This window comes from Zonotrichia albicollis, chromosome 1 (assembly GCF_047830755.1).
Source record: "Zonotrichia albicollis isolate bZonAlb1 chromosome 1, bZonAlb1.hap1, whole genome shotgun sequence".
In the NCBI taxonomy this organism is placed as follows: domain Eukaryota; kingdom Metazoa; phylum Chordata; class Aves; order Passeriformes; family Passerellidae; genus Zonotrichia; species Zonotrichia albicollis.
This window is the reverse complement of record NC_133819.1, coordinates 126,202,296-126,227,302: the sequence shown is the minus strand read 5'-3', so window position 1 is coordinate 126,227,302 and position 25,007 is coordinate 126,202,296. Positions and strand designations below refer to the sequence as shown.

The window sequence follows — 25,007 nt, the reverse complement described above, 5'->3', positions numbered from 1 at the left end:
TTTATAAATCATGTATATTCAACACCTCTGACCTTTCACAGTCCCTTCAGAGCTGGAGAACAACCATTTTACAAAAGCAATAAAACCATAGGAATTTTTTCTCTGTAATACTGGGGGGAACTCATTAATTACAGAATGAATTTTATGTTCCCTAAGCTACACCTCCAGTTTGTAAAGACCTTTATTGAAAATTTCTTCAAGATAAGATGCATGATCCTGCATTTTGTGTACACCACGAACAAAGGGCTAATCCATCCTTTTAAAACTGGACCCCTGGAAATATTTCACTCTTGCGTCTAAATGAACATAAAAGTGTCACTACCTCTATACCTTGGCTGTCATTTTACCAGTAAATTCTCACCTCTTCCTGAAGGATCTGCCCAAAATGCCATAGTCTACCTTCCCCCTCAGCTGCTACACATCCTCCCATCTCAGTGTGAGAAATACAGCAAAATAGATGCATCAGAAAAACTGTTTACTTGCTTTTGAGGAAGTCAAATGTGACTGATCCTCTGAGGTATCAAGCTGAAGAAATTCAGCATGTCTGTGCATTTGGTCAGCATATGCAGAGGAGGGATGAGCAGGGCCAAAGATACAAGGCAGATGAGGAGGAGGATGGTGATGAATTCATTGTCCTGGCACTTGGTGCCTCTTCCTGTAACATTAGGAGGATGACCCAAAGCCTGTGGCTATCAGTGTCTGTCCCTGCAGGGCTGAGTCAGTGAGGGACAGTGTGGGGCCCTTTGTCTTCCCAGAGCATCCTCCTTGTGGTGCATAGGGCTCAGCTTATGTGCAGGACTACCTCAGTGGGATGGGATCTACTTTGAGAAAAAAACTCCAGAAGAGCTGCTTTCCTGAATTTTAAAAAAGAAAATGGACATGCCGCCTGTCTACATACAGTCTTTGCTTGGCCATTTTATGGGTTGATTTGGGCCTCATTTAGTCTGTTGTTTTAAACAGAAGGACAACAACATTTCTATTCTAGTTGTACAATTCAGCAAATGGATTACAAAACCACAGTTAAGTGTGACTGTCATGGATAGTAACTCAGTTAATAATAGAGTAAAGAATCTTTAAGTCTTCTGTGTATTGTTTTGCCATTTGTCTCTCTTTGTAGCTTGTCTGGATTTAATATAGTTTATTCCATTTAGGAGCATTACTGAGACAAACCCCATTAAAGCAGGCATTATAGTCCTTGTTTTGATTAGCACTCAAGGCCACTAGATAATGATGCTTAAAAAAAAAAATCTCTTCTTTCTCCCATGGTCATTAGCACTGTGATCATTGCCAACCTTCATACAACAGTGTAAGTTGTTTTTTTTCCTAAATCTCAGAGCCAATTGTGAATGTCTGTAATATAGTCTGTGACATTTGAACTGTAACATTTATCTCAAAAATAGCAATTCTTGCTCTTTCAGTGCTCATACTTGCAAGAAATTGGATCTTTATATGTAAGACAGTCAAAAAATATCACTTAACTAGCCAATATTTTTCAAAGCTATTTTATTGGGGTGATTTTTGGTTTTTTAGTTTCATGTTGTGGTGAGGCTTTCTAGACATTCAGGTATGCACATGTTCTTCTCAAACAACACCCTGACCAGGGAAAGACATTTGCACCACTCCTAACAATACCAGACCATTTCAGCCCTGGACTAATATGGGCAATTAAAATAATTTCCACACATCATGTTTAAACCAGTGACATGTAATTCTAGGACAAAGCCTCTCAGCACCTCTTTCCAGTATTCATCTGCACTCAGAGGATAAGCAGCCGCTATTACATGCTAATGTCTTTTGAGGGTGAATGGCCATTTTAGGGCATGTTATTAACTCTGTGCAAATCAATGCATTTTCCATCTTAGTGTACAGAGCTGACTTCACATGCTGTTCCCTTTGCAGGTTTTAGTTCTGTTAGCCAAAAAGAAAAATGAGAAAAATTAGGCATTTGATGAGTTTGGGTTGGCATCTTGAAGGATGGGGCAGGTCCAACTGCAATTACATGTTCAGGCTGTGGGGATCAGACCTCTCACCTCACAGGCTTGTCAAGTTGCAGGTCTTAGGGCAAAAGGCCAGCCAGAACAACTATAATTTTTAATAACACAGCTGACTTATTTTACTTTGTTGCTGTGTTTTACCTTATGTAGATTTACACTGGTTACCTAGAAAGAGGCACTCACTCTAGTGTTTGTTTTTTATCTTTTCAGAACCAAGTCACCCTATGTTCCCACTAACTTGCCAGATCCAGGTGTGGGAGCCCAGCAGACTCCTGAGATCCTTTGAGCTGCTCATTAAATCCTCAGAGCAAGCTGGATGCTTCTTTGCATGAGCAAACTTCTTTATTGATATAAAAATTCTTGCTTTTCTCCCCCTTCTCTTCCTCCTGAAAAGGAAAAAAATGAGTGCCCACACACGCATACATACACACACACAAAAAAGTGATATAGCATACAGAGCTTTAGCATAGACTTGCTTTGGCTTAAGACTGGCTTGTTACTACCAAGAGTTTGTTTCCTGCTGTGGCCATGATCCCCTAGCCTCTGCTCCAGAATTTAGGGGACTCATGGGATGAGTGGCAAGGAGTGACAAATGTATAAAATACTAATTTTGTTGAACTGTTCCATGATTCTCCAAACCTTCTCAGCACAGAAACTGTTTTTATCATATTGCAGCCCAAGCCACCTACTCTCTACTCTTCTGGTTTGGGCATTTAAATGAATTTTGCTCACTAAGGCATCCAGTTCTATTGTATTCCTACAATTTGTTTTGTCTAGCCTTGCTCAGAGTAGATAATTAATGCAGTAGTTAAAATACCATCATCTTAATGCTCTTTCCCATGGATGAAAACCTGCTTGTCTCAGAAGCTGTTATGCATGAACCATGTAGAAGAATTAGCTTCAGAGTGGAATAACTCTGGATTTATTATTCAACCAGTCACCACACTAACCTGTTTATTTTTCCTGTTATTATTCTTACCAAAGTATTTGCTACAGTTGAAAGGCATCTCCCAAAACAGAGGACAGAAGCAGATCACTGGAAGATCTTTTAAAAAATCCATTTTAAAAAAATGTAAATCCTCACTTGTGAATTCCTGATAAATGCTGAATAAATTCCCACAGTTCATAATTTCTCATTATTTATTTAATTTATATACCATTATAACTGTGAATGAGGCTTTACAAAACCACAGGGACACAATCTTTGCCCTAAAGAGATTGTAGCTGAAATTAGACACAACATATGACCAATTATTTCAATAGACAAAGCAGGATTACACCAAATAAAAATGGTTCTTGTTGCATATCTTGTGTACATTGTAAGCTTGTAATAATACAGTTATTTGGAAAAGACCTGTTTGTGCCCCTGAATGTGGTGATTTGTAACAAAAATCTAGAACAAAACCATCATTAGTGTTTGCTGGTTTAAACCAGAAAACCTGAGACACTAATGACTAATGGTTGCTTTCCTGCAGGCAATTTAATTAAAGAACTGGATTTAATAGAGGATATATTCAGTATTCATTTCTAGCTACTGTGGCCTCCAAGGATCTTCAATTTTAGACCCATCTTGAAGATATTGTTTGCCTGGTGCATTTTATTGCATGGTGAAGGCAGAGCCTCTTGGAGGCTCTAACAGGACTCCACACTTTCTTCAGCCTAATCTTGGGCACACAGTGAATAATAAGATTTTTCTGAATTTTAAGTGAAGTGTCTTATTCCATACATATAGAGCTCTTTTCTTACTATTTAGTTACAAATACCAGTGTAATATTGTATATCCAGGAAAAAGCTATAATTGTGCAGTACATCATTGTTTAAGTGTTCCTCAGCAGAAGAGGCTGCCATCCTCATACAAATACAGCATACACTTGTATCAAATCCTCAAGCTTTATTTTGACTTTGCATATTCAGACCTTTTTCTTGACAGGACTTTAGCTAATGAACTGAGGTTTGACCACTATTTCCAGAGCTCTGCCAGTACAGAGCTCATCCGATCCCCTCTCTAGATGAGGACAAGTGTCCATGGTGGGAGCAGGGTGGGCTGGGTGAGGGGAATGGGGCTGGAAACCTCCCCACCTTCTCCTCCCCTGCAGCAGGTCAGGGCTGGGGTTTTATTCCCCAGCAATTCACTCAGATAAAAAGAGGATTAGGGTACCTGCTTGCCTACCCCACAGGATTCTGGTGTGGCTAATTAGTCAATATTTGCACAGCTCTGAGAAAATTCTTTAAAGTGCCAATTATGAATAATAATTATCTTCTGAAGATGATTGGGAGTCCATGTTTGCATCTTGATTCAGGCCACAGGAGTCAGTCTTTCAAATAACAGCTCTTATTTAAATGCCTTGCTGCTTCCTTATCTCATGTTGTGTGTTGTTTTTTTAAGGATGATGAGAAACATTAGTTTACCCTCAGGAAAGGCCAGGTCTGACTGTTTTTAATAATGAGTTATGTACTTAGTCACAGTAGGTAAATTTACAAACCAAGCAGGACACACTCAGAGATCAATTCTGTCTGTTGGGCAGATGGTTTAACACAAAACATTCAGCAGGACAAGCCTGCTGAGACTTTAAAACAAATACTGCTAAGTAACATTGCCATAAGCCTCTTAATATGGTGGCAATGCCTGATTTACACTCTGCAGAGCTCCTACTTTATTTATATCTCATCTATTTACTGGCATGTAATAGATTTACTCTGGGAAGAGCTCGATCTGGGCAGGTTTGCTTTGAAGGCTGACATTTCCAGTTGGAACTTATTCCAGAAAACAGTAACTAGTCCTCAGCACCAACTGCAGGGCACTGAGCTATTTTATTAGTAACAGCACACCAGTATTAAAGACAAAGCAAGAACAGCCTACAAAAGAAGTCTGTGACTGGACTTCAAATTTTTGAGATTCCTGGAAACTTTCTGTTGCAGCAGAAATATTTTTTTATTTTTCTTAAAATTTCTGGATTTTCTTGTCGTTTTAGAAATGTTGCTCGTCTCTTTAACTGGATAGTAAGAGGCTTAATTATTTATTCTACTTTTATATGAGCTAATTGGAGAAGTGTTGCCTGTAATTTAGTTTTAATATTTGAGTCTGTATATCTGTATGTTAATGTTGCATTAAATAAAAGGAAATCGACAGTTGTACTTAATTCTACAGAGAGAACAAAATTTTGCCTCCAGTTACTATACAAGAGCAATTGGGAACAAAATTGGGCCAGAAGTTCCTTGCCTTCTATCTCTTTGCAGCAACATAAAATTTTAATGGAGAAAAATTACACCAAAAAAGAACACTTTGTTTAAAAATGTTCATAAAGGGAAAAGAACTTTTCTTTTTTTTTTGCCTGAATAGAGGTCCTTTGATAGTTGTTTGCTAATTTTATGCTTATACATGTGTTCAGTAGCTGCATAAGGACATTAAACACAATGTTGATATGAGCCCACACATTGATGCTCCAGCAGAGGGGTCTTAAATATTCATATGATGACTGGATTTGTGTTGCTTTATTTGCTTCTTTTCTTTTCTACCCAAAGTCCTAAGCACCATCAGATAATTAAACATTACAGGGTCTGTGATAGTGAACATTTCTGAAAGTCTGGACATTAATTTTGTGTCCGGCCAGCTGGAAGGAGTGTGATGCTCTGGCATTGTTTCACTTGGAGAAAAGTGTTTTTCTGGTATTAGACCAAAATGTTTCATCCCTGAATAAATCTTTATGGCTTTTGGAGAAGGATTTAAGTGCTAAGAGCATTCAGCTTTGTATAGGAAAGTACTTTAGAGGAATATGTTTGTGCCTGTGCAGTAGTAAAGCATACCATTACTGGTGTGAGATTCAAGTGCAACTGAAAATTCCCAAATTTAGGCAAGTATCTGCAGGGCACCTTCAGGCCCCTTCAGCTGCTTATGCAGAAGCAGCTGGTGCCATTTGAGGTGCCCTGGTACGTTTTTCATCATTTCTTAATAGCTGTTTGAGAAGTGTGAGAATTGGCCCTGTGCCATGTCTACTGACCTCATCCAGGTGCAGATTTCATCTGCCTAAAGAAAGGGCAGTGAATGGTGTTTGAAATGCCATAAACTGTGCCCTTTGGCCTCCATCTGCTGCTCCAGAAGGACACACATCTCCTGCAGTTCATGCATCAAGTTGTTCTGATGCCTTGTGGAGGCTGACCTAGAACAGAGACTTTAACTAGACAGAGTTAAAGTAGGTATTTACTAAAAGACCTCAATGGACATGCTTTGGGCAGTACAAGAACCCAGCCAGGGCTACACCCAAGATGAACCCAAAATGGTTACAAAATGGACAACTGGTCACAGGGTCTCATAAGTTGTCCATTTGCATATTGGAGTTAATTGTCCAGTTATAGCTTTAGTTTATGAAGTCCCATCCTTCTTGTTTTTCTGTCTTCAGAAGAAGAAATTGTTTATGCTCCTGGGCCTGAAACTTGGATCATTTGTCCTTGGTCCCCTGCTAGACAAAGAAATGTTTTGTCTACTTACTCTGTGAAGAAAGCTTACCCTCCCCTAATATGAAGCTCAGAACTACACAATAAAGCAGTGCAGAATCTGAAAAACATAAAAGCTAAAACCTGAGGCATCAGTTCATCTCTGTGGACACATCTGCATGAACATCCAGACATCCTGGATGCCTTTAGGCAGCTCAGGCAGTTCTAGCTGCCAGTGTTTAGGCAACTAAAGGGCCCCCTGGGCTGCATCCTGCATCTTTTGTGAGGCTCCATTGCCCGGTACCCCTGGAAACCAGGAGGCTCAGACAGATCACTCACACACAGACACACTTGGGCACCTCACACACCTCACGATGGGTGGCTGACTGCCACACATCTGTCACAAGTGTGACACCTCACTGAGCCTGCAGAGCTGCCTGGGACTTGGCTGGGACACAACAAAAAAACTATGGAAGGGCTGAGGAAGGAAGGAGAGAAAACTGTAGTTCTGCATGTGTGACTGCTGTGCTGTGCTCTGTAACTCAGCACTGTGGGTTTGATCTGTGGTCTCCCAGTTGTCCTGCCTTATCAGCATGGCCACAAAACAGCCACTGGGCAACTCAGCAAAGTCAGAAAGCTGCACCAGAGGGATGTCAATGGCCCTGAGTCTTGATCACTGGGCAGCCCCAGCCCAGTGGAAGAAATTGTGCATCCTGAAATGGCTGAAATGCCTGTCCTTCTGAGACAGCAGTGGGTACCCTGTGGTGACTGGCTTGTTTTCTCCATCTCTTTCTGCCATCATTTCACAACATCATTTTGCCTTTTCCTTTCCTTCGCTTCACCTGCGTTTGCCAGCAGTGCTGTCTTTGCCTATTAGCAGTTGTGTACCAGCTGCTGTGCTTTTCCTTTTTTTGGCAGTTTCCGTGCAGATTGTGCTTGCTTTTTTTTGCCCCAAACCTTTTTGGTGCATGTCAGCATTTTATCTGTTCACATGCACTAGGGAATGATAGGAGCCATGATCTATTTGGGTCAGTGCATGCCTGTAACAATTCCAAAAGGAGGGATTTTCTAAGAATAAATTCTCCAACGCCAATCTAGTTCTTATTCTTACCCACATAATATCTGTTAGCACCTTCTGCTATTTTTATACTTGTGAAACTGGGGTAGCGTGGTGAGTCTGTTGTTTTTGCTTTCTTCCAGATGAACTAAGTCTTGCAATTCTTCTGTTGGTTGAATAACTTATGGAAATACATAGCAAAGCATGTAGTTTAGCAGCTGCCCCAAACTAATGTCTGCAGTCATACATTTCAAGTCAGTTGAAAATTCAAAAAGGACTCTCCAAAAGGAAGGCATGGTTGTTTTTTCTGAAAGTAGCACATAAATTTGGTATTGAATCAAAGTAAATGCAGAGCTAGATGACCTTTGTTCATCAGGCAGTTAGCCAGGTGTTCATTGCAGTCAAGAAAAATTTTCAGCAAAAGGAAAAATTAATTTACTGTCACGGCCATCAAATCAACCTGTAAATGTTTCAGCTTTCAATAACTAATGGTCACTCTCTTGACTTACAAGTGGTTTCTTTGAAAACTGTTTCCTTCTGCAGAATTGGATTGCTTTGCAATAAAACTATGTCCCAAAGTGATGAAAAGGGATGAAAAAGCTTTTTTCACCATATAGCATTAGGTTATCCTTTAAAATGAACCTTGTTCAGGATGTATTACAAGAGGCCTGAGCATGGCACATTTCTCAAAGAATAAAGCAGATGAAATCCAGATTCCTTGGTTCAGGAATGAACCTGGAACCTGAACATGGTGTTATAACAGTGGTGTAATGCTAAATTGTAAAAAATAAGTCGTTGTTGAAATTCCTGGGTGGGATATGCTGTATTGTAGCTGTATATGTTCTTCAGCTGACTGCTCGTTATTGTGTATGTTTGTGTCTGGAATAGTGCTTAAGGCCATTTAACATATTTTAGGTGAACTCTTCTACTGCCTAACTCCTATCATTCCATTCTCTCTCTCAGAGAATGCTTTCTCAGCATCTGCTCTTTGTATTTCTGACATGTGCTTTCTTCACCACTTGGGCATCCTGATACCAATAGGCCATAACCAAAGTAATCAATACATGTTGTTATCAGCGCTGGTAGTTTTTTTTAAGTCTTTTTAAAAGAGTTTGTGTGGGTGTTTGATGGGCACATTATTACAGAAAAATAATCCAGAGGAGGAGTGATAAACCAAAAAGGCTGCCCAGGGTGGGAAACACTCAGTGAATAGTCAGGGTGGCCGTGCTCTCTGCTAGAAGCACTGAGCTCATGGAGCTGTGGCACTGTGGCAGCACTGTGTGGCCTTTGGAAAGGAGGAGGGGGCAGCTGTGGAAGGAGGAACAAGGTTTGGTGGGCTGCAGAGGGTGGGTGAAGGTGCCAAGAGGAGGCAGGATGACAGAGGTGGAGGCTCTCTGGCCATGCAGGAGCAGAGGCAGGACCTGCTTTTGTGGGCCCAGGCCTGCTGTGCCTGCTGTGGTCACACCCACACAGCTGGAGACTCCTCAGCTGCTGGGGGAAAGACACCTGCTTATGTGATCAGTCCTACAAAGGTTTTCAGCTTGTTATCTGGTGAAAGATAACATACATCACTGGTGAAAGACTGTTCTTACCTGGTCTGTCTTGACTGTCTCTCCTGTCTCTGGAGTGCAGTTATCCTGTATCCTGACAGGCTTACATCAAATCTCAGTCTTCTCTTTCAAAACCTTAACAGACCTACATTCTGTGGGGGAAAAGTAATGATTTGGGTCAGCACAGCAGAGAAACCTGGGAGAAGCAAAGCCCAGCTGGTTATTGATTGCATGAAGTGATGTAACTCTGCTTATCCTGCCTACCTGCCACTGCTTCTCTGTCATCGTGCTTTGGCAGCTCATAACTCAAGGTAGCAGCAAAACTTTTTGCAGGAGGCTTGATGTATTTGTCCTTCTCTCTGCAGTGCTGCCCATCTTGTAGAGCCTCCTGTGACAGTAATGCTGATGATGACACAGGAAAGCACAGAGGCAGGGGAAGTCTCGAAGCAATAGTGATGCTTAAACTGCAGAAAAACCCAATGCCAACAGGCAACAAGAAGAACACACTGGAGAAAGGGGGGAAAAGGGATTTTCTTTAGTCATTTGTTATTCAACAAATTTGAGTTTACAAGCCACAGGCCAAATTCTGTCTTCTGATTCTTGCTTTAATGCAGGAGGAGGGTATTTTTACTAGGGATCATGATTTATTCATGTTAAGGAAATGCTTTTTTAAGCCAAGTTCAGGCTATAAAGGGGTAGTTAGTAGATGACATTCAGACTGGAAATTTCCCTTGAAACAACAGGAGAAAGTATTTATTTTCTGAAGTCCACTTCCCTTCACAGACAGGTTCCTACTATGTAATATCCAACAGCCAGGAAAAAGAGCCCAATACTGTGACAGGCTGGATATGCAAATGCAATATTCATACAAAGCTTTATGGAGGGTTTCTTTTCCACGGTGTGTGAACAACCAAACATCTCAATTAAATCAAGAAGGGGAAGACCTGGTTTTCGTTAGCTGTGAAGACTTTCAGAATTACATTAGTTGCAGTTGATTAGATCTCATAATTGCATTTGCTGTGTGTCAGGATGAAGCAGTAAGGGGTTTGGCTGTGTTGAGGGGGGTGGTACCCAGCTCGTAGATCACTCCTGCAGGACTCATGATTAGTTTCTGCTGCCTGGGTCTGTTGGGGTCAAGCCCAAGGTTTTATATTTCACTCTCCAGAGCAGGAGAGAAGGTGGATGAAATGCACCGTGTGTCACAACGTTGGTGTGCGGGGCAGGACAGGATATTGCCTCCCTGCTCCATGCTGCTGCAGGTGCCGAGCAGGACGCTGCCCGTGGCTCAGTGGGGAGGTGAATCCACAGGATATTCTGGACTGTCAAAAGCAAGTGATGCTTTCATTTACCCCAGCTCTGCTTCCAATTGAAAGGGCAGAACAATGTCATTATGCTGGTCTCAGGGAGAAATTGCAATGAAATTGTGCCACAGAGTGAGGCTGTGAAGAGGTGTGGTCTGTCAGGGCTGCTCCTGCTGCCCAAAGGTTTAGTTATCCACATTGTCTGGTGTGATGGGTCAGCCAAGGAGGCCAGCTCAGAGGAGTGCATCTGAGGCCCTTCCCAGTGGGTCAGCACACATTAACCTCCCCTGGTTTTGTCCATGATTTATAGATATCTCCTCTCCTAATTCTAGGTCTCTGAAAGGTCAGTGCTCTGTCAGAAATGAGGGATGACCTTCACAGCTCACTTTGAAGGTACCCCTCTCTCCACAGGAAGAAGTGAGTCGTTACTGATCATGCAGAGCATGGAGGCAGCCAGTTTAGATTATTTTTACAAGATTGAATTAAGGTGGCACCTTCCCTCAGGGAACACACAGCTGTGTTTGCAACTCAGAGAAAACAAAGATCACGGAGAGGCGGCACTGAGTGGGGACACCAGGTATCTGGATAAGTTGCAAGAACTCTTCAAAACCCACCAAATCCTTCTTTGTCTTGGACATTTTTTCATGATAATGAAATTATTGAGACAGGGATTCTCTCTTGTGCTGTCTTGGTTTTATCTTGACAAAAAGTAAACTCCTTAAGACAGGGGCATCTCCTGCAATGACAAAGGCCCTGCATATATGCACCAAATGCTTAAGAAAAGCTGACATTCCTAATGAGATACAAATGCTAAAAAGTTTAAAATTATTTTATTGAATCAATTAAAGTGAAATGAAATTTGGGCTTGAAATAACACTACACCTACACAAAGCACATTGTAAGGTGAACTCTGTTTTCTTCAAATAGATTTGTCACCAAGTTCAATCACAGCTGCCTCTCTTGTGGGATATCACAAAGCTCAATTCTCACTAATTCATTTTGTTTCAAGATTACTTAATCATAAATATAACAGGCCCTTCTGATTTAATTTGTATTCTACCTCCAAGGACCATCACTTAGCTTCCCTGGAACACTCCTGTCTTCCAGATATTTATATCCACAGATTTTATGATAGCATTGGCACTCAGTAATCTGGGATGTTTGCATTTAAAATTATTTGGATTAAATTTTAAAAAAACTGGGATGATCTTCATGTGCTTCATTTTTGCATCTCACTCAAGGCACTTTAAAAGGCTGTAACGTCCTGACTGTTGGATACATTTTTTTAATTTCTCATTTTAGGTAGAGTTATTCTCACGATATACAATTTGAGCAATCTGAAAGTTTGGTATTAGTAGAAGTCATTTAGTCTTCCCCTGTGATGGGAACAGGGGTGAGATCTCACAGGTGGGACTCTGTAGATAGTATGTGAGTAAACCAAAGACTGGTTTTAGAAATGTAAATAAGTGGAATCTCATTCTAAGTAGGAGTCTTTTTTTTTCTTTTTTTTTTGGCGGGGGAGGGGGGGGGGCTGGTGGGGGAAGAAAAAGAGCAATATTTCATTGGGAACAGTCAAAGCATTGTGTTTTGCTGCTGGGTATTTTGCAATTTATACAGTTGGGGTCCTTCAGAAACTGGAAGTAGCATCTGGAAAAGTACCATCTATTTGTTGTATTGTTTCATGGGCCTGCTTCAAACAGCAGTTTGAGAACAAGTACAATTGCCATGGATTTTAGAGGTCTTTTAGGTCAGATGACTGAGACAAACTCTGTGTGTGCCTACTTCCCAAGCTAGGGGGAATTTCTCAGTTTCCATTATTATTACCTGAGATGGCAAAAGGGTTGCTTGAAATGTGGTTGCACTGCAAAAACTGAAAGGGGACTTGGCATGGTAGAATTACATAAACAAAGTGAAATTATAAACAGGCCTTGTTTAATATGAAAGAGCATCTAGTTCCAGGAAAAGCAAAGCTATCAGGAGTAGTTGTGTCAGAGCTGGAAAACACAAAGACAGCTTTCATTTCTATATGCTCTAAAGTATGCAGTAATCGTGGTCTAATTGCCTCACTGCAGCCAGAAAGCAATATGGGATATTGTGGGGGTGTGGGAAAGAGCACAATAATGCTACAATTAAGCTGTAATCTTTGGCATGGTCACTCAGCAGATAAAGCTTTTCTGCTGTCACATTTGAGACAGTCATTATTTGGCTGCTAAAGCCTGGGGAAAATATGTGGTGCTGTTCCTAGGAGCTGTTGCACAGAGGCTTCATTATGGGTTTCTTCCTCAGCAGCTGGCCAAGCTCAGCCAGTGCTCTGCATTTGAGAGCTGTGGCCTCAGCACTCCCCTTCTCCCTGTTTGTGCTGGGGGAGGTTTGTACTGCTGGTAGTGGAATGGGGGGAGCCTTATTAGCCACTGTGGAATAAATTTGTGAGCTTTAACATTTGTTACAAACCTCTTTGCTCAGGGCCTGATTTATAATGGAAACTGCATTTGGCAGAGATTTCTGTGTATGGCTTATACACAGAAAAACCTTGTGAATGTGGGAAATAAATGTGATAGCTCTGTGACAGGTTAGGTGCATAATTATGCATGTATATTAACCCCAGGATGCAGACTGTGTTTCACGGGGACATAATCACATTCACATGCAATTATGCTCACCTTCTTTTGAAAATTTAGTTTTACAGCCTGCTATGAAACCTTGATAGTGACATCTCTTTTTCATTTTAGGAAAACTATTCCACTGTCTTGAAGTGAGCCCTTGAATTCACACGCTTAATTGTTCATACAACTTTCCTTACTCTTTCCACTTTCCCACATTTCTTTCTTTCTGAGGAGAGGCTGCCTGCACTGCAGGCTTGTGTGCACTTACTAGAATTCTGGTAGGAATAGAAAGGAGAGAGTGGCAGGAGAAGTCAGGTCAAGTTTGAATACATTAACCTTGAGGTGACATGGTCTGACAAGGCATGAATGAGTTGCTTGGAGTATGAATGCAGCTTGTGGCATAGATCAGCCTTTACTCCTGCAAGAGGCTTTTTAATTTTTCTGCAGTGCCACAGATAGATGGGTTCAGGGAGGCTTGATTTCTCTCTAGAAGATGTTAAGTCTTAGAAGGGGTTAAAAGCGACCAGTGGTTTGGGACTGTTCTGTTTTGTCTTAGATCTGGTTTTGCATTATAGAGCACACACATCCTTTGATAAACCAGCCATGATTTCTGAAGAGGTAGGTACAGGTACATTACATCAGAACCTTATTATTGTGCTGCCTTGCAAAGCAGAATCATGAACTGTTTTGAAGGCTTATGGCATGCACAGTCTCTGCAAGGCTCATCTGACAGCCTGCATGGGCAGCTCAGTCCATGTCAGTAATTCCTTCCAGCATCAGGCTTTCAGGACCAGGCATTAATTATGTGCACATCTGGTCTTCACAGCTTGGAATAAGATGTGTCTGTCTTGAAGTGTTCTCATAAATGGGTGCTGCCAAGCCAAGCAGCTCAAAACACAACTGCACCACCAGAAGAGCTTTAACCTGTTGTAGGAAAGTATTTGTCCTGATTTAGTGCATAGGAACCCTAAAAGCAAAATGCACTAGGTACTGCATGAGAAACGGGATCTTAGTCTTAAGGTTTGTGTAGCTGAGTACTGCATCTACATTTAGAACACTAGAAGCCAAAAGAAGCCATTGCAGATGCAGAAACAGCAATTTGACCAATTACAAATATGTTTTACAATGTTTTTTAAGTTCCTGTGAAGAAACTTCTCTATCTTAACTCCAGTAACACTGTGGTGTTAGGAAATGTTCTGCAGACAGCACCTCAGTCTAAACAGCAATCCTGTCACCTACTGTCTCCAGAAGCATTTAATTGCAATTGCTCTTATTCACTTAATACCAATGTAAAGCAAGAAACACATTTGTGTACTCAAGCTATTCCATAGTATCATCTATTTTAATGTGGCAATACCTGACAATTATCTGAAATGTCTCTTTTTGATAAAATTTTGACATCTTTGTATTTATTTTATTAGGCTCTCATGCACACTTATTCCTATTTTGATATCTTAATTAGTCTTTGTCACCTGTAGCAGAAGTGGTTGCCTGAGGCAGCAAAAAGGACTGGGAACTGAGAGAGGAAGAGGAGCTGGAGTGGATAGAGAGCTGGGCATGTCCTGTGTGGAGAAGTGCTGAGAGAAGAGAAGGATCTCTAGTACAGGGGGATTAAGGTCCAAAGGACCCCCTGTTATCAGATGCCAAGCATGAAACACAGAAGATGTGGGTTTACCAAGTTAGAACACCCTGAAGCATAATTTTGGCTGTAGTCAAAAGGCTCTTTCCCAAAGCCAATCCCATGCATAACTCAGGAGTTAGCTCTGGTCAGGGACCACTCCTGGAAGATGATACAATCCCCATTCTGTGGAGAATAAGAGAGTATGAGATTGTGGGCTTGGGCTGTACAAGACAGTTATCTCCAACATCCTTCATTTATTGCAATGGACCCAACCTTAATGTTCATTAAAGCACAACTCCCACCAGCTTCTGCAGACAGGCTCCAAAGCAGGACTTGCAGTAGGGAGATACCTGTGAAGAGTTTCACCCAAGTATTTTGCCCACACAAGAAGAAATGCAGCCCTGATGATGTCATTAAGCATGTGTGTAATGTCTCATTGGGTTATGCTGTCAGGAATACACCAACTGTGGCAAGTCACAGAAAGGAGACACTCAGGAGCTGCCTCCAGCTAACTCTGCACTTAAAGCCTGGTCAGGCCACATAGTGGAAAAGGTCAGAAAAGACACTCAATTTAAAATCAAGAGGTTTAAAGGAAGGTTGTTTAGGAGAAGGAAGGGTGCTTTGATTTCATTTTAACACAGATCAGCACAGTGCTGCACTTAAGGGCTGTTTCAGGAGCACAAATGGCATTTTCCTGGCAGCACCATGGTATTTGCATGCAGAGAACAGTCCTGACATGGAAATGGTTATGGATTGAGCAAAGTGCATTTCCACGCCCTCCCCCTTCTCCAGATGGGCTGTGTAGTTTGGTGTGAGCTGCTCTGGGTACAGGAGTTGGGGATTGCCTGCCTTCAGATGTTTTCTTTAGGGTGGCCTTGAGGGTGTCCCATACAAGGGGTGTGCTCTGTCTTTGGGCCCTTGGAGACATACTCTGCCTGCTGGTGCCTGAGCTGGGTCAGAAGTTGCAGAGAGAATTTTCTATAGTGGGAGTAAGGTAAATCCTCTGGTCTCCTGTAGGATGCTATCTTCATAGAGAAAGTGTATTTTCAGGATTTGGAGGAACAGAAGATGAAAGGCTCTTACATTGAGAGGTGTTAGTCACATGTGCAGGAAAATTTCTGCTGTTGCCTGTTTGTTGCAGCCCAGGTTTCTGGTTTTGTGGTTGAATGACAGCATTTGCAGCTGGATGTCGACAAGACATTGCTTCATACTTCTCAACTCCTGTCTCAGTTTGTGGGTCCACACATCTTGTACTTCCCCATTTTCTGGTTTAATACAGCTCTCTGGGGATTGCTACCAGAGTAATAAAAATCTCATATAAAAATTCCAACCTTCTTTCCCACTCTCCCTGCTGCTTGCCAGGACTGCTGCAGGGTGAAGGGGATCTTCCAAACCATCTCATTGCCCTGATCTGTTTTGCCGTTTAACAGTGGGTAACTGAGAGCCCTGGGAGCCAGAGGGCTGGCAGGGCAAAGAGAGCAGTAGGAGCCTGAGCAGTTCCCAAGGGAGTCCCTAAAAGAGCTTAGTGGTGAGCACATGAGGCACCTGGGCAGTGCCCCTGTTAGCTGAGCACAGCCTGGCGGCCCCAGTCCCGCAGCCTCCGTGAATTCCTCCTGTCCTCTCGCGTTTGCCTTCTCGCATTCTAAGTCGCTCACTTGTCAGAACAATTCAGTCTCTTGCCTGTGCTCCATCTATAATTCATTAAGAAACCCAGAGAGGTGAAGCTGTTGACATTTCCCACTCCTTTCCCTCTGGAAGGCATGGGCTGAGTGTTCTTTGCAGAAGGCGGTGAATGAAGCTGCTCTAAACCCAGAAGCCAAGGGAGAGGGACACGCTGCCATCTCCTGCTGGGACACCAAAGCATGGCATCTGCCTATCACAAGCACATCCTTGGCATGTGCCACCATCAACTTAGGCAGGACTTTGCTCAGAAAATCATGGCCAAACCCTGGACCTGAAGTGCACTGGGTCTTTTGGATCCACCTGTCTTTGAAGGAACATCTTCAAAGATGTTCGGGTCTCACCCCAAACTTTTGCAGCAGCTTCCCCACCAGTTAAAATTTATGCTTCATGTGCTTCCCAGAGTTGCAGCCTATCTGCTTCGCTCCAGATACAGGTTTTTTGGAACCAAAATTGCATTCTCCTCATCATCACTTCATCCTGAACTGAATCAGCTCTGCTTTATCCCTGCAACAGCCGCAAGCAAAAATAACACATTATTCACCATATAAGCGTGGGTTACGCAACAAAATATCTGTCATTTTGAAACCACAAATATAATTGGGCATTTAAGTGCAATTTTGACGAATGGCTACAGGCATCATTTATCATAGGGATTTCAATAATGGCAAATATTGATGTCTAAAAAGCAAGAAGTTCCCACAAGCAGAAATTTTATCTAAATTTTATATAGTGTAAAGATTAGTTTTCTGAACTGGTAGTGACTTGGACATGTGAATGCAGACTATTGTTTAGATTTTGCCATAGATGAAATAATCAGGTTTCTTACCCTCATGTTCCAGGCCTTTCTCTGTTATTCTCTTTAAGAGTTCAGCATCCCCAACAACTTGTATGCAGAGTTCTGTGGGAAGGGTACAGTGGAAGAAATCTTTATCTTTAAATGGTTGTCACACCAGAAAATCATTTTAAAAACCCCATACAGTTCCATTGACCACTGTTCTGTCTCGGCAGCGTCTGTCTGCAAAGCTGAACTATTTGACAGATTTCCAGGGGTGGCGGTAGGACTATTTTGAGCCTGACAGATGATGGGCCCCACTGAACTCCAGAGTTTGCACCAAGCTCTGAAGCACCTCATAGGAGCCACAAATCCCAGACCCCGAACAGAGAGATTCACCAGAGGGCAGCACAATATCACTTTCCATTGTAAGAGCAGGAGTTAATCCTTTCAGCTGTCAGAAAGCTCTTAAAAATTAGCTGCTTGTTGTTCCATCATTATGATTTGAAATAAGTTTCTCTTTAAAGCCAGCCTCAGGAACATCTCCTAAATCCAAGGTATTGATGTTTTAGTGTCCAGGCATTCACACAGTGGAAGCAGAGGGAGTTCAGGCAGTTGTGTTTTCAGTCTGTCTTTGCCAGGTTTCTGTCCAGGGCTGGTTGGGGCTGGTCCAGCTGATGGGTGCTGGTCCAGCTTCAAGCATTCCAGGAGCTCTCCTGGAATATTCCCCAGCCTGGGTGAATATTATTTTGGCCTCATTTTTTGGGAGGCATTGAACAGAAAGAGCAAGCTCTCTGATGTCACTGCATGGTTCAAAGAAGGTGAATCTAGAACCACAGAATCATAGAATGGCCTGGGTTGGAAGGGACATTAAAGGTCATACAGTTCCAACTCACCTGCCAGGGCAGGGACTCTTTTCACTAGACACAGCTGCTCAGAGCTCCATCCAAGCTGGTGTTTAACACTTCCAGGGATGGGGCATCCTCAGCTTCTCTGGGCAACCTGTTCCAATGCCTCACCACCCTCGCTGTAAAAAAATTTCCTTTGAGATCTAGTCTAAACCCACTCTCCGTTTAAAGCCACTCCCCCTTGTTCCATCACTACGTGCCGTTTAAAAAAAGTTCCTCAGTAGTTTTCCTCTGAGTCCCCTTTAGGTACTGGCAGGCTGAGATGTTTTTATGTTATAATTGTATTTACTTCTCGTTGTCATGTGTGCTGAGCAGATTCTAGGTCCTTTAGCACTTATGCTAAACTCCTGCTGTTCAAGGAGCTGAGAGGGATCACTTGTCGCATTTTGCCTGCTCAGCTCCCTTCATTCAGGGCTTCACCTGCCATCAATCAGTCTGTTCCTGTTATTTCTCTGTTCTGTTGCACAGGTGTCTGCAGCAGTCACCTCCCCTGGTTCAAGTGCCACTGTGCTTTTCCGTCCTGTTCTGACCTTTTTCTCTCAGCATATAGTCAAAGCATTTCGTGCTGCTTTCCTGTAAATTAACTACATCTTCTGGCCTTGGTCCTTCCCTTTGCTGCTTTGACTTCTGCCTGGTGGGATGCCTCATGTCTTGTGCTTCACTCCTGACATCACTCAGAGAGGTCTTCCTTGACTGACTCTTTCTGATCTCACTCCTTTTGAAGTCCAGTCTGAGCTCCATCTGCTCTGGCTCAGACCAGCACTTCTAACTCTGTACTGAAGCCTTCAAAGACAGAGCTTTTCCATGGGGCTGCTCCCCATGTAGCCTGAGCTTTCCTTAGCTTAAATGTTATCTTTATTTGAAGTCCTGGAAACTTAAGAATATATATTTAGAATTTTAAAAACCCACTTTCCTTACAGTATTAGCTTAAGCTACATTACTTAGTCTTTTGAGAGTATAGTATCCTTCTTCAGAGCAGATACAAAATTATGAACTTAGTAGTAAAAATAACTTAAGTATCTTTCAAGACAGGTCTGTGTCTGCTCTAAAAGAAAATAAAAATGTGCTTCTGTTTTTAGAAAAATACTTTAAATTCCTATTCTCCTTCTTATATCTTTCTTTCTTTCTTTCTTTCTTTCTTTCTTTCTTTCTTTCTTTCTTTCTTTCTTTCTTTCTTTCCTTCCTTCCTTCCTTCCTTCCTTCCTTCCTTCCTTCCTTCCTTCTTTCCTTCTTTCCTTCTTTCCTTCTTTCCATATTTAAAACAAATAGTTCCTTGTTTTCATTTTCATTTTCATTCAGTCCCTGCTGCTGTTTTCCCTTATTTCTTGGGAAAACTAAGGAAAAAAGATAACAAAAGTGCTGAAAACTTATTTTTCTCAGTTTCCTTTGCCTTTACATTCCATTTTCATTTAATCTTGTTTTTTTCCAAGGAAAAAAGAAAATTAGGGGGTTTTGAAGGCAAAAGGATTGGACGAAAGAAACTAAAAGATTTTTTATTATTTTTTTCTAAGTTTTAGCAGGGCAGAAAATGTCTTTGAAAATTCACAAAAAAGAAAAGCTTAGAAGGGAAGTACTTTCTATTCAACCATCTTAACAAGGGTTTGGAGCCAGTTAAGGCAGCTAGCACAGTGTGCTTGGTAATGTTTTCTGGATGAGGACAGTCCATCACCTTTGCAGGAATCCATTCCAATGCACAGTGCCCTTGCATGACATCACAGAGGTATTTGTGGGCATTACACCAGGTTTTCTCCTGACTAAACCTGATTCAGTTTCCCTTAAGGTCTCTCCATTTCACAGTCAGTGACTGTGACTCACAGTAGAAATAACCCAGCCTGGGCTTTAAAATAGGGATGAGGCAGAGCTGTGTCATCTGCTGTATACACAACTTTTAGAGTGATCTGCCGCTGCTTTTAAATGTTTGATTTTCCAGGCTCTGCCCAGATAAGCAGAGAAGCACATTGCTTGGCAGTGGTCATCGCTGAGGAGCGGTGGCTCTTGGCTGTCAGTGCTCAAAATTACCAGTGAGATGTTTGTGCTTTGCCAAGGTGTGTGGCACCTGTTCTTCCTGTGCATTTAGGGGTTTGGAGAAGTTACACAATGTCTGGCTTCCTTCTTTCTTGCCCAAACCTAAAATATTTAACTACACCTTGAAATTGGTCTTTTCAGGATCAGCAACTTTTCCCATCTTTTGTTTGCTTCTTCCCATGTCAACTTACATCCAATGCCATTATTACCTAAAGGGATTTTTTTTTTTTTAAAAAACATTGATCCACTATGGATAAAATAGTAAGGTTCTTGTTGGAAGGTGTTCAGAAGTCTGATCCTGCATGGTTGAAATGAATGAGTTCATTTCATGCAGGAACAGAAATGTTACTTGTAAGAGCTACCCAAGCTACCCAATCACCTTAGTTGTTATGTGTAGCTACTATCTTCTCTGATTCACCAGATTTACTTTGATCTGAGTGGCTTTTTCTGGAGATAAATCTTCTTTTCTTGTAAGATTTTAATAACAAAATGGTGATATGTTTTTGTATGCAAGTATGATATTAGCACCTAGTTGAATTTGTTTTTACAAAGGATGCTTCTGCTGCAAAGAAATAAACATATCTACATACAAATTTCCTATACCAAAAAAGAAATTCTATGAAAATGTATGCGTTAAAGTAAGTCATTAGTGGCTTTAGACATTGTCACTCTTATATTTGTGCTACTTTTTCACTCCCAAAATATATCTGCTCATTTCTTAGCCATTGTATTCTATTTCAGTTTTTATCAATCAAGTCAGGCTGAAAGCCTGTAAATAGGCTTTGCATAACCTGTTCCCAAATTATGGAGGAATTGTTACCTTCAGCAGTGAAGAATTAATAACTTCTTTTTAATTTTGCCATGTCAACAATATATTGCACTAAATGTATGTACAGAATTTTAGAATGTATTGTATACCAAAACTTGTATTTCACAAATAGGATTACCCAGCAGTCTTCCCCATGGGCTGCTGTGCTGTAGCAAAAGTTGTGTTTATTCAAGTTCTTAAAAAAGATCCTGTTTACTTTGCTCTGTTGTTTTCTCACACTCGTGTGTGGAGAAGCTAAAAAAGAAAGTTCAGTATTGTTACTCTCCAGACACACTGTTAAGAAAATAAGCATGTCACACCGAAATGAGACAGGATCTTATCTGCTGTGGTGTTTGTGGTATTCCTTTCAAAGACTTACCTAGTTTATTTGTCACTGCACTTTAAGCCTCCAATCACAGGCAGGCAGGAGAGAGTGAGAGAGAAGGAGGTGAATGTTTGCTGCATCTCTTTTGGCTTGTTGTCTTTGCAGAAGTTGTAGCTGGTTTCAAAAGCTCACTTTTCAATAAAATTTGCAAATATAACCACAAAATAGATTACTCTGGCCCTCAAAGCAGATTTATAAGTCTTTTCCTGAAGATACAAGTACAGAGGTGCTGTACTACCTTTTATTCATATTGAGATTGTAAATAGGTAACAGCTTGTGTTAATATTTGACAGATCTGTTCTATGTTACTGTCAGAAATGTAGCAGAAAATCTCTTTGGCTGGCTGGCTTGTACTTGAAACTGGTTTTCATAAGATCTGGATTTGAAAATCTCTCCTGCCAGCCTTGTAGCTGTCAGATTCATTATCTTCAAAATTTCTCTTAACCTCTGATGGTGTTTTTCTTTCCTTCTGCAGAAACAGAAGGTGCATGCAGCACAGATGTCAGTCTTCTTCAAGGACTAACTTCTTCAACCCCAAGTGATACCAGCTCCTGCTAGTACCATGGGGCTGGAGGGTGTTTTTTTAGGCACTGGACAGATCCATGTAATCCTGTGGGGAAGTTTGGCAGCCATGACAACACTCTTGTTCCTCACCTTCCTCATCTTCCTTTGCTCCAGCTGCAATGGGTAAGGCTCCAGGGCTCAATTGTTCACTTTGGACATAGCTTACGTATAAATAGTTAGCAGGAAACACTGAGGACTGAGGTACAGAAATTTAAAAAGAAAGGTACAGTTTTCAGAGCAAACTTCAGTTTGAACAGTTCTATTCATTCTGAAATCTACTTTTTTTTTTTTTTTTTTTTTTTTTTTTTTTTTTTTTGCTGTGAAGGAAGTACACAATTGTGTTTATTTGGTGGTTTCTCCTAACCAGAAGGCTGAAGCACAGGTAGACACTGAGTGTTAGCAAATCACACCCTTAAGCTGAAACTGAGAACATTAGGTGGGCTAAACAAAACCAGGTCCCAGAGTTGGTTGAAACCATAAAAAGCCTAAGTTAGAACATGTAATTTCATGTGATTCAGGAGAAACACTTTTGTAAACTGTGAGTTGACACTTCAGTATCTTCTTATTGTCACAGTTTCCTGTGATATGTGTAAAAAATAGTAGAATTTTTTTTAAATTATTTAAAAGTAGGAACACTATTTTAAATATTCTTCAGCCCACAGACATTGCATTTAGGTACTGTGTATCATCTTTTAGGCTTTTTCCAACCCAAATGATTCTATAATTCTGTGTTTTGTTTTGTAACATACGAATCCTTGAACCTTTTCTAGAAAGATGGGTCAGACCACTGAGTGATCTTTGCAGTTACAGAGATACATTGCTTGAAATATTCTGGTGGTGTTTTTTAATAAATTCTTGTGTTACTAGTTTGGACATAATATCTGTTGTTTCAGGTCATTCTGTAGGGCAGGTGTTTATGCATAAAGGCAGTTGTGCAGAATTTCTTCCTGACTTCCTCTTCAAAAATGGATGAGGACATAGAAAACTGAATAAAATTTGTTCTTTATAAAATATCAGAGTCAGAAAAATTTCCAGAGAGGAAGTTCAGTTTTTAACTTTCTCTGCTCTGCATTGGTGCATGCTCACTTGCAGTTTTGGTATTTCCCAATTAGGTAGAATTTTAACAGTTGCTAATGTGGAAGTACAGTTCACTGCAGACTTTAGAAGAAGCAAAAGTTTCATCTTGTCAATATTTTCTCCATTTTTATTTGACATTTTATCTAGGGGAAGGACTAACATTATTTTAAGCTCATACTTTATTGCAGTATTTCTGAATAAGAGCTATATTTCCCAAATGGTAAAAATGGAAATGTGATCCACACTTAGACTCCTTTGAAGGACCCAGGGAAGCAGGATTCCTTTAAAAATGTAGGCCCCTGCTGCTGTGAAATTTGTACACCTTTTTGAACTGCTTATGCTTATTATCAATTTGACTGGCATTTTTAATTACCTGGATTTTGTTGGCCTTTTCTAATTCCTCATAGAATACACACTTTTTTCTGACACAGTTTAAGGGACTTCCTAAGTAGTCTGTAACCAGAATGTATATCTGAGAATTTCAAATATGATTAAAGAATAATATTTTTATTATCATAGAATCATAGAATGGCCAGGGTTGGAAGGGACTTTAGAAATCATCTAGTTCCCTGTCATAGGCAGGGACACGTTTCACTAGACCAGATTGCTCAGAGCCCCATCCAGCCTGGCCTTGAACACTGCCAGGGATGGGCCATCCACCAATAGTTACTTATTGGAGCAATTTGTTCCAGTGCCTCACTACCCTCACAGTAAAGAATGTTTTCCTAACATTTAATCTAAACATACTCCCTTTCACTTTGAAGCCATTCCCCCATGTCCTGTCTCTGCATAATTATTTTATTACATTGTAATAACCATCAGTCACTTCTCACTGTGATCTCACATTGAGTGAGAAGAAGGGTTTTGTGTGTTTGTTGTACCTCTTCAGTTATGTCTGTCACCATTCTGCCTCAATGGTGTTTTTACACAGAGGTCATACCAATTGCTGTAATAATTTTCAGTTATTCCATGTTCAATATTGTTGTGAATCATAGTTCTGTTCCCTGCAGGACTGTAAGGTCTATGAATGATTGTTATTTGTATATTAGCATAATTTGTACTAAAAATTCATGTGTCTTTTTCATTAAGGGAAAAGAAGGCAAAAAATCAGAATGGAGATCATGAAAATCTGATGAATGTGGTAAGTATTTATTTCTGGCAGCTTGTGTCTATCTTGTGGTTGGTTTGTACCAAGCTCCTTGCAAAATACAACAGATTAGAATATAGCTCAGGAATTTCGAGATGGTTGAGCATGGGAAACTTTAAAAGTTGCAGAACAGGAAGAGGAGGAAAACTTGTGTAGATCCTGATAATCTGCATTTTCTCAGTGCCCTTTCTGCCACCACTGTACTCCAGCCTTCCCTTCACTCCATCTGCAGCCCAAGGCAGTGTACAGTGTACCCTTTGTCAGCTGCTGTCTTCTCAAGGGTTAGAGCCATAGCAATGTCTAGTACTGTAAAGCTTGAGAAGGACATCACTCTGGACATCTTGGCATTTATTTCTATTTAACATCTGTAAACACAGGCTCTTAAATTTTTGAATCTAGCAGGCATGGTTTGCTTCTCCTGCCCAGTGGGTCAGAGCCCCAGAGATAGGAATGCAATTTGTTGTGTGTGTGTTCTTGTCAGCGTTGATTGTGATCCAGCAGTCCCTGCTCTGTGTTGCAGCCTTCCGAGAAGGAGGTGTTCAGCCATTCCATCACCAGCTCTGTAACGGAGCCTCCCCCAAACAGCGAGCAGAATGGAGCCCTGAGCAACGGAGAGGGTGAGTCCTGGCAGCCCCTGTGCTCACAGCTCCCTCCTCAGCTGGGCGCTGCTGATCCCTCGTGTTTCAGCTTGCCAGCCAGCAGCTTTCCAAGCACACAGGCAAGCCATTTGTCAGAATACTCTGCACACCTCAGCAGGTCTGACACCAGATCACACAGAACTTACAGCCAAGTTAAAAAATGCCATGGAGTTGTTTGCCTTGCTGGGAGGACAGTGGAGGTGATCGTCTCATGGAGATTTGGGAGGTTTAGGCTGCATCTCCACTCCTGTTATTCTCATGTTGAGAATGACACAGGAACAGGTGCGAGGCAGTAGTGCAGAAAGAGCAAAGAAGGCTTTATTCTAAAGAATCATGTGGTTTTTATAGAGTGATAACAAACGATAATAATATAGAGTGATAATAAACGATAATAATATAGAGTGATAATAAAACGATAATAAAATGATAAAAACCTATAATAA

General features: G+C 41.2%; 1 protein-coding gene across 4 annotated transcripts in view; it reads left to right on the top strand.

The window, feature by feature from the left end:
* The window catches only part of PAG1 (phosphoprotein membrane anchor with glycosphingolipid microdomains 1), a 109,250-nt gene that overhangs the window by 66,578 nt on the left and 17,665 nt on the right, over positions 1-25,007 (top strand). For all 4 annotated transcript variants that reach the window (XM_074553096.1, XM_014264455.3, XM_026790510.2 and 1 more), the window contains exons 3-5: positions 21,614-21,825; positions 23,869-23,920; positions 24,447-24,543. In XM_074553096.1, the coding sequence (XP_074409197.1) occupies positions 21,701-21,825; positions 23,869-23,920; positions 24,447-24,543 (274 nt within the window). In that variant the 5' untranslated portion in view covers positions 21,614-21,700. The remainder of the gene's footprint in view (positions 1-21,613; positions 21,826-23,868; positions 23,921-24,446; positions 24,544-25,007) is intronic.